Genomic DNA, 10,000 nt, shown 5'->3' with positions numbered 1-10,000 from the left:
GTAGAGGTAGAGGTGGAGGAGGAGGTGGAAGGGAGAGGAGGAGGAGGAGGAGGAGGAGGAGGTGGAAGGGTGGAGGAGGAATAGGTGGAAGGGTGGAGGAGGAATAGGTGGAGATGGAGGTGGAGGAGGAGGAGAGGGAGGAGGAGGAGGAGGAGGAGGAGGTTGAGGAGGAGGAGGAGGAGGAGGTGGTGGAGGAGGAAGAGGAGCAGGAGGAGAAAGTGGTGAAAAAGATATGGGGGAGAAGGCTGTGGAGAAATAACAGAAAGAAGAAAGGTAGAGGAGTGGGAGAAAGAAAGAGGAGAGGAAGAGACATCGGAGGGAAGATGAGGGAAGTGGAAGGACAAAGGGAGGAAGAGGGAAGAGGAAGGATGGAGGAGCGAGGAGGGAGGAGGGAGGGGGAGGGAGAAGGGAGGGGAAGGGAGAAGGTTGTAAAGGAGAATTAACAAAAGATGATTATTTAAAATGTAACCAACTGAAGAAAAACACCCAAGTAAAAAGAAAAAAAAAGGACATGGTAGGAACCAATAACATTTGATGAGAAACATCCCAAAGGAAAAATTTTGCATAAAAATCTTCACCTTGATATGTGACTCAACCAAACGTACATTTCGGTGAAAGAACCTTGTAAACAATAGTAACCTATGATTAGCTGAGCTTATTTTTGAGCCTTTAGTAATACTGTAATCACATGACATTATGAAAAAGGGTAAATAATGGTTTATCATCAGCATCAAAAGCAAATGCTTACAGAAAGGCTGATGCTACTTTCACACGAATAACACCTAAAAAAATAATGTAGTTTGTGAAATCAGTAATTGTGTCTATATTTGGAAAATAGAAGATACCCTATTCACTAAATGCCAAGAAGAGTAAAGAATAGAAAGAAAATACAGATATTATGAGCATCACTTTGCCTTTCAATATATATGTACATTTATCTTGGAAAGAGAGAGATAGAGTAAAAGAAAAAAAATCATACATGGCAGAAATACAATGGCATTAGAAGAAGGATCTTATTTCTTTCATCTGTATAACATGGTCTAGTATGAACTATACTTGCGTGAAGAACAAAGATCATCTTGCATGCATGATTTTTACCAAAAGCACCCAACCATTATGGATAATATTTGATACATAATATTTCATAAGGCAATGGCAGGTCATGGTGTTGAACATGACTATTACAAGAGGAAACTAAGCATTATTGTTCATATGTAGGACAACACTTGTAATGGTACATGGGCAAACATAATACAAAAATGAAGCTATTCAACTGTAGCTGCACAATGTTTCAGAAATGCATTAATACCTCACTTTCAATACATTACATACAACAGTGGAAAGTTTCAAAGGACCTATGCATTCCACAACTTCTTATTTCCATATGAAATGAGTATCAAAGCTTAGCCTTACTAGAACAAGATTCAAAACTAAGTCCCTGTATATATATACATAACACCCACAAATTTACATATCCCATGCCTAACTCTGAAAGCTCACTTCTTAAAATCTCTCATAGGATTTCCTAAACAGCATATCCTTGTAAGCCGGTAGTTTGTCGATCAAACACCCACAAAACAGGCATGACCAGAAGCTGGTGCTGGCATCTCTCTGGGGGTTCTGTGGCGAGGCATCACGGTGAAGAAGAGGTGCACTGGCAGCAAAGGAGCTTGAGGCAGCAGGAATGCGAGGGAGAAAGGACCTCCACAACAAAGGCGGCACTGGTGCAGGAGCAGCCGAGATGACGGATCTCTTTGCTATGTTTGCTCCCCTTCAGGCTACCTCCTCATGGCCTCCGCTCACCTGCAGTAAAAAAATGAAGCCCTGCAGTCTCTTTCGAAGTACCAACTGTAAGTCTTTTTCTCTTCTGCTTTATATATGTATACCGCAACACATGGGTATTATATATAAATGCAATAACAATAAAATATTGCATTGCACACAACTGAGCAAACTGTTCCAGTAAAGACAGAGATATAATTCTAAGTATAAGGGCATAGAAATATATCAGGATTATCTTCAAAGATGTACAAGAAGGGGAGCTAAGTCTGAAACTCTTCCTGGTTTTAGTAAAATGACTTTTCACCCTCTCTGGGGTATGGATTCTAACCTATTTCTATACATGCATGCCATCCCTTAACACATTGTGCTGGGATGGCATACCATACTGCCATGTTTGCTGTGATTTCAGTTAATCAATTGTGTTTGCAAGTAGATGGCTCCAAAAGGTCTTAAGTCACCGAGGAGTTGATTACAAATTCTACCTATCTCACCATTTTCCCTTTTCCTTGATTTATAAAAAGATTATTTTTCATTCTTTACTGCTATTAGTATTCACAAATAATAATAATCATAATATCAATACTAATAACAACAGTGTCAATACCAACCTAATGACAATGAGAGCTCCCAGTGCCATACCGAACATCATGTCTGGGTGCATGCAGATTCAGCTGCTCAAGAAGGAAATCAGAAGCACAGGAAACATAAAATTAACCTAATCTCTATATTCTTAGCTGCAGCATAATTATTTCTTAGACAATGAGGCTAAAAAGAAGCTTTAAGCCTACTTTTTATTATTTCTCCTCAGTGAATGCAGCCAGAGTCAAACAAGAGCACAACTGTCTTGCGTGCACAACTTAGAGCAGGCTCCACTGTGCACGGTGCAAAGCCATCAACCTATTGTGAGAGGTGGTATACCATGATGTGATAAGACATTATCCCCCCTCTACCTCAAAAAAATCAAGGAATGTGAAATTCAGGTGAGGTCATGTAGTGCCCATGAAAAGTCTCCTTGGTATCTGAGCAAAAGTAGAGCCATCTGTGTGCAACAATATTTACAAAAAAAAATTGAACAGTACATGTACCTCTGATCAACAGGTTAAGGGGATTTTTTTGCAGCTTATGGGGTCCCATGGGTGAAAATGAGTTAACACATTCATAACAGATAAAATTTTTGGGTAGTTTGCTGAGACTGGATGCATTAATGTGTACTGCTCTGCAATTGGGATATTGCCTATCTCATGGTTAAGTTTGTAAGGCAGGTAGGGTGCCTCCCATTTTGGATGGGTTAAGGATAGGCTCATACTAGTACATGCATAGAAAAATTCCCCTAACTTTTCCACTAACTACACAGCCAGAGCACTTACAGCTCATAGACAAAACAAAACACGAATAAACCTAACATAACATAACATCACTCTCTCTTACACACACACTTACACACACACACACACACACACACAAACGCACACATACACAAACGCACACACACACAAACGCACACACACACAAATGCACACACACAAACACACACACACACAAATGCACACACACACAAATGCAAACACACACAAACGCACACACACAGAAACGCACAAAATTCCTAATAAAATTAGTTTCAATTAATCTTGCAGCTGTTATGAAATAAAATACCCAATGAAAGAGCATTAGTAATACAAATCACGCAGAAGGTATTATCATATTTTCTAAGCTTATTTCCTTAACCACTAAACAAGATGCAAATATGTAAATCATTAACCCCTTCAATCTGGGTAACATGACCAGTATGCCATGAAAAAATCTGGCTTCAGGAGCAGGTGATGTGAACATGTTGCCATGGGTAAAAATGGCCGCAGGCAAAGGCCAAGGTGAAGGAAAAAACTTCTTGGGAAGGTGATTAGACTCATTTGATGTTTAGAAAGTGTCTTTTGCACATTTTCCATCGATAAACAAGTGTGAAATGTAATGTCTGTGAGGCATGGAAGAGCACTGGCTCCAGGGAGGATGCCATTTCCATGCTCAGCATTCTATTCCTGGCCACTGTGACCAGTGGTGCAGGTTGTATTACAGAAAATTTAATCTTATGATAAAATAAATGATACAAAGATGAAATGTTACTTTTTTTCTTGCACTGTTATTCACTATGCAGAGAGATGATATGGAGTCTGTGCAAGGAAAACAATCTATTACCATCTGGATAAAGCAAATTGAATCACAAATATGAACACTGGAAAATTTTAAAAATAAAACAAAACAAAACAAAAAATGCTTGTGCAAAACAAATTCTTAACATTTTGCATGTCAAGATGGCAGATTTACATGTCATGTCCACTGTCTTTACACATAAACAGTTCAACAATAAACAGCTTAATCACCAAGGAGAATTTTTTTGTTCTACCTAGCTCACCCGTTTCCTTGATTTTTTGGTACAATTCTTTTTCATCTTTTGCTAATATTAGTGTCATTAGTAATATCATATGATCATGATATCAATAAGAAATAATAACATCAATTTTAATATCATGAGAAGAAAAAATCCTGAAAACCCATAGAAAATGGAAATCATCTGAGGGCATATAGGCTTACTAACTGGCTCCTTGGTGGCTGAAAACTTGTGGAGCCATCTTTATGCAAATGGAATTCACAAAAGAAAACAACAAAAGACAGTGTGATTACCCAACACCATTGGGTAATTATAAAATGCACATGGTAGGGATAATCACAAATTAACATAGAAAATATAACCCCACCTTGATCTTCTCACCTTGCATAACATCAATATTATGTAAAATCAGAATGCACCCACAAACACAGCAACACTGGCAAATCAAATTCTTGACATGATGCAAAGCCTAAGAGATAATTCAATGGACACCTGAACTATACATAAGAACAAAAGAAAGAAAGAAAATACATGACAACTCAAACCATACTCCCCATTTTATACATCAATAAAATTGTATGCTATAACTAAACTGCATCATAAATGAGAGCAATTTCTCTTCCTGGTTACCTCAGGATATGGTTCGTTGGCTGGTTGAGGTGGTGCATGGCCTCCTACTACAGCCCCTCCCACAGCTCCACCTATGGCCCCTTCATCCTGATGACCTTCCCCTCCACCAACAGCTCCTTCAAGGGGAGGTAACTGTTCTGGTGGTGCCTCCTGTCCCATGGCCACAGGGGGTGGGTCAAGGGTCACAACGCGGTCAAGGGCTGGGTCAGCTGTGGCTTCTGCTAAGTCTGTTACAGATTTGCTTTTCACACACTGGGGAAATAGACAAAAGGTTATTAGTGATCAGCTCTACAGTTTCTGTAAAAACAGATTATTGAACACATCAACGACAAGACTATTCAAATAAAAAATTATCTATAATCTTGAAGAAAGCAATACAGAAGAAAGTAAAAACTTATCAACTAGACATTCCATATTTGCTTAACACCTACGATCCAGATGATGTGACCATCATGTCATGAAAAAATTTGTCTCGAGTGGACTACGCGAACGTGCCGTCATGGAAAAAATTGGCTGTGGGCCAGGGCGATGCAAATTTACCATTGTGAAAATTTCAGCTGAAGGCTGGGGAGATGAGAAAGACTCGTTACAAATGCACAAACCTCTTGGAGGGTGATTAGACTCATCTGATACATAGAAAGGGGCTTTTGCATTATATCTATTGATTATTTCCTCCAGGGAGGATGCCATTTCCATGCTTAGGATCCTATTCCTACCTGCCATGACTGGCAGCACAGGTTGTTTTACAGGAAATTGAACATTATGGGAAAAAAAGACACAAAATGTTATTTGTTATTATATGATATGGATCCTGTTTAAGGCAAACAGTCTATTACCATCTGGATAAAGCAAATCAAATAACAAATATTGACATTGGAAAATGGCATAAAAGCTAAAAATGCTTATGCAGAAAATGAGAAACTAACATTGTAAAGGGGAGGCATGGAGTCACTGCACATGAGTGTTTGTTTGCACCTGGCCAACAAGCCACACACTTGGCATTGTCTACTTATGAAAGCCTAAAACCCATATTTTGGGACACAGGAAGGCAATGAAGCATCCGGATCCAAAAATGCTAAAAATGCTTATGCATAAAAAAGAAAAAAATAATATTGCAAAAGGGAGGCAAAGAGTCTTGTCACCGCATGTGAGCCACACACTCGACAGAACAGCTGCTCCTTGCAACTTGATTCAATCTTAAAAGATCTTTCTTTGCATTTTATAATTTTTAGTAACATTTTCTGTTAGATGCAATTTTTCTCAATCTTCTAGTCAACATGATGCCTTGCTACTTTGTTTTTATACAAATCATAATCAATAGACAAGCTAGAAAACATCTCTCCAGGAAAATAAATTTACACAAGATTTCATATACCTGAAGGCATTAATTTCTTGCAAGTCTTGTTGTTTCTAATATTCCTGTTTAAGAATGTATAAAAAAGAAAGAAAGAAAGAAAAATCATCTTTACAGTAACACTAACTATGCAATCAAAACAAAACAAACCTGAAAGTCCACATGTCTACTCTTGGCCTCTTCCTTCTCCCAAGACATTCGGATAAATGGTCGTTGCACATAGTTGTAGATTACTTCAGCTCTGCCACCTGTGTGTTAAAGAGTAAAAGCTTGAGATGCTAAAAAATGGTAAAACACAATATCTAGTCACAGACACCGCTTAAAAATATAAATAATTATCTATGTTCTTTGTATATGCAAAGAAATCCCTTCTTATGGCAAGTGACAAGCTCTTAGAGCCTCTATAATCAACACCAGAATAATTGATTTTTGCTTTTCTGAAGAAGGAATTACCCACATATACAGGAGAAACTGACAGAGATATATATAAAGAGATGGTATGAGACATACAGAGAGAGACAAAAACAAGAAAACAGACAAAGAATGGGAGAGAGACAGACAGAGATACATATATATGGAGTTCGTAAAAACACAGGGCTGCACAAAAATGGAGCACATATTTACGAAAGTGATAATATAAGTTAAGTATATCAGAAATTAAGTAATAGCTTGGATTGTATATTCAATGAATTCCTCTCACAAAAAGCCATCTCACCTTTGCTAACAGAACTACCCAAAAGAGATTATGCAAACATTAAAACAATGGCATGATCTGCATTATTTAGATCAAACCTGCAAGCACAAAGATGAAGAAAAAGTGCCTGATAAGGTAACATACCTGGTCTTTTCTTAATCTTTTCCTTGTAGGTTGGGTAACCTTCAATACCCAGCCGAATCTTCTTTAATCCTCTCTCCTTCAGCACCTGCTTGGCAACGTCTCTATTCTCAATGTATTTGAAAAATCGATACATAGCTGTCGAGCAAACCGCTGTTGGATGAAAACAAGAACTTTAGTATGAATACACACTAAATGATAATCTGAAAGGAATTCTGCATGTTCTAGAAGCAAAAAGCATAAATGCAGAACATAGTCCCACATGTTCTTAAAAAATTGGTGCAAACATGCATATTAGTATAAAATCTCTCAACTGGATGACAAAAGTCACAATATGGAAAGAAGCAAATAATTACACGCATAAGCAACCAAGATAAATGCATATATCATTAGCTATCTATGAATTTAAAATGAATGTATATAAGCATTTATGATCTAAAGAGTGAAGAAATAAAACTTTTCCTTCATAATCATTTAGATCATAAAAATGACAATAAAAAAAAACTACCAAACAGACTATAGCTTATTCACTTTCCCTCTTACAAGTTGAATCCACTAAAATGCTAGAGCAAGCCTTGGAAGACTGAAAATATCAGTAAGGACACATAATTATTGGAAACAATTTTGCTGAAATTATGGTATATCCTCTAATTACCCTCAAGCAACAACTGTTGTAAATAACCAATGTTCAGCTACTAATATGGATTCCCTAATGCCTTTTCTCCCATTTGCAATTTACTACTGGTGCAGTACATTTTATAAACATATACATATACATGCATATATACATTCATATATATACACGTATATGTATAGGTATGTACAGATTTGCATATGTATGCATACATACTAAATGGCTGAATCTTAGATCTAAAAGTAGCGAAAGTATTTTGGCAGCACAATAATCTTTATATAAGTTACAGAATGTAATGAACTGGATGATATGGATTACTGGATTAATTCATTGTAGGGTTAAAGCATATGGGAACAGTAAAGCATATACTATTACTTAATAAATTTGGTAATAAAGGCATCAGTAAATACAGACACAAATTAACAACCAAACAAACACATAGATATATATATTTCATATATATATATTTATATATATGTTTTATATATATCTTTATGTAAATATGTATATATTTTTTTACATAGCCCCATATACACGCACACACACGAGCACGTATGCACGCACGCGCGCACACACACACACACACACACACACACACACACACACATACACACACACACACACACACACACACAAACATACACACACACACACTCTCACTCACACACACACACAAACACACACACACACACACACACACACACACACACACACACACACACACATACACACACACACACACACACACACACACACAAACACACACACACAGATATATATATGAACGCAGATACGTAAAGAACAAATATCTACATTTAATTTACAATTTTCAAGAATCTATAAATAGGTAGAGAAATAAGTAGGAAATGAAAGTGCAGCTTATTGAAGTACACAGAGCTTCTGAACATAAAATATTTGCAAAAGAGTCACTTTCTTGTGCAAATACTTTTGAGTTCAGCAGGAAAGATATTTCTTGAGTTTGCATCCCTATGACTTGATGTTAAAAAAATAGTGCAGAAAAATATAAAAATCAGAGGCTCTCAAAAACAAGCTAAAATAACACAAAGCCATCTACGTGACAACAAAAAACAAAAACAAAAGCCAAATTTTTGCAACACAAAAAACAAAGCAGCCTTGTATATGTTAGCAGCAGGAGAGTTTGCAAACTCATGAACAAGAAGAAAAGAGGAGAACATCGCTAACTCTGACTATATTCTTCTCCCATCTGCGGCGGGTAGTCATCATCCCATTCCACTGTGTCGTCATCGAGCAGAATCACAATGTGGCACTCGCGGTCACCACGCTGGGCAGCGAGGACCATCAGCGGCAAGATGTGTTCCTCTAGGAACACCTCAAACTGTTGTCGTGCGCCTTCATTACTCAACTCGTGTAGCAGACCACCTGTGGAGTGGGTGAGAGCATCAGACCTGACAGTTTTGAGAGTGATATAATGATGAAGTAGGCGTGGCTGTGATGAAAGGTATTCCTAAAACAGAACTTGCTCTGAAATGTATCTTGCTGAATAAGATTTTGCTGTAAAAAATGTCTTGTCAATTAGTTTTATTCTAATAAAGAATTAAGTCGGATGGATGTATAACATTACTAGCAAACTTCAGAAACCAAAGGTATTCTTGACAGTTATAGTATCAATACTTTCTAAGCAGTTGTATAACTGTATTAGAATATATTTTCATTATCTATTTTCATTTATTCAGTCATGAATACATGTAACAGATTAAGAATAACCTCTATCCACACATGTACTATAGCAAAACACCTTTATAATAACAAAAAAGAAAAAGAAAAAGAAAAAAAGGTAAACTTACGTAAATTCTGGCATTTGATGGTGTTTGCATCAAAGGGAATGAGAAGGTAGTCACAAGCTTCCCGAAGTTCTTGCACACTCACGGATGGCGGACAACGGACAACACCAGTCTTGTAATAGTCTAACACTGCACGGAACACTGCTGAAGAAAACCCTTCGGCTACCTCATATTCACCCCTCTCATTGGGATGAGTAAATTCGAGACCAGATGAAAACATCCTTGATAAAAAGAAATGATAAGAAATTATATTTCGAAACAGAACTGCATATGAATGTAAATAATATATTCCACAGTCACCAACTGGGCCAAATCAGAAAAAAATCCAAGCGATGCAAATATCTGGACTAACATTAACTAACATCTAAGCAATATCAACAACCTAAATAAAAAAAAGACCCTTCCACGTACCTCCCTAGCATGGTATTGGGATGGGCCGTAAAGATGGCAGGGTCGACAATGAACCGCGTGCCCTCCACCACCAGGGTGATGCGGTCATCGCTGGACGGCGGAGGACCAAACTCCTTCATATGTTGGCACTGGTGTGTGGCGGGTGTCT

The 10,000-nt window shown here is 37.6% G+C and overlaps 1 protein-coding gene across 2 annotated transcripts in view; it reads right to left on the bottom strand.

Annotated features, from left to right (window-relative positions):
• Nucleotides 1–9,985, bottom strand: part of mri (BTB/POZ domain-containing protein mrityu) — a 12,273-nt gene extending 2,288 nt beyond the window's left edge. Inside the window, exons 1-8 of one of the 2 annotated variants that reach the window (XM_070119425.1) lie at nt 9,853–9,985; nt 9,445–9,662; nt 8,822–9,019; nt 6,988–7,137; nt 6,300–6,397; nt 4,796–5,047; nt 2,391–2,453; nt 1–1,803 (exon numbers count right to left, since the gene is read on the bottom strand). The exon at nt 1–1,803 is cut by the window's left edge and continues 2,288 nt beyond it. In XM_070119425.1, coding sequence (XP_069975526.1) covers nt 2,391–2,453; nt 4,796–5,047; nt 6,300–6,397; nt 6,988–7,137; nt 8,822–9,019; nt 9,445–9,662; nt 9,853–9,971 — 1,098 coding nt within the window. In that variant the 5' untranslated portion in view covers nt 9,972–9,985 and the 3' untranslated portion in view covers nt 1–1,803. The remainder of the gene's footprint in view (nt 1,804–2,390; nt 2,454–4,795; nt 5,048–6,299; nt 6,398–6,987; nt 7,138–8,821; nt 9,020–9,444; nt 9,663–9,852) is intronic. The other variant, XM_070119426.1, reaches the window with a different exon arrangement.
• Between the last annotated feature and the right edge of the window lie 15 nt (nt 9,986–10,000).

Source organism: Penaeus vannamei, unplaced genomic scaffold, assembly GCF_042767895.1.
Source record: "Penaeus vannamei isolate JL-2024 unplaced genomic scaffold, ASM4276789v1 unanchor198, whole genome shotgun sequence".
Taxonomy (NCBI): Eukaryota; Metazoa; Arthropoda; class Malacostraca; order Decapoda; family Penaeidae; genus Penaeus; species Penaeus vannamei.
The sequence above is the reverse complement of the archived record's forward strand: the minus strand, read 5'-3'. Positions and strand labels throughout refer to the sequence as shown.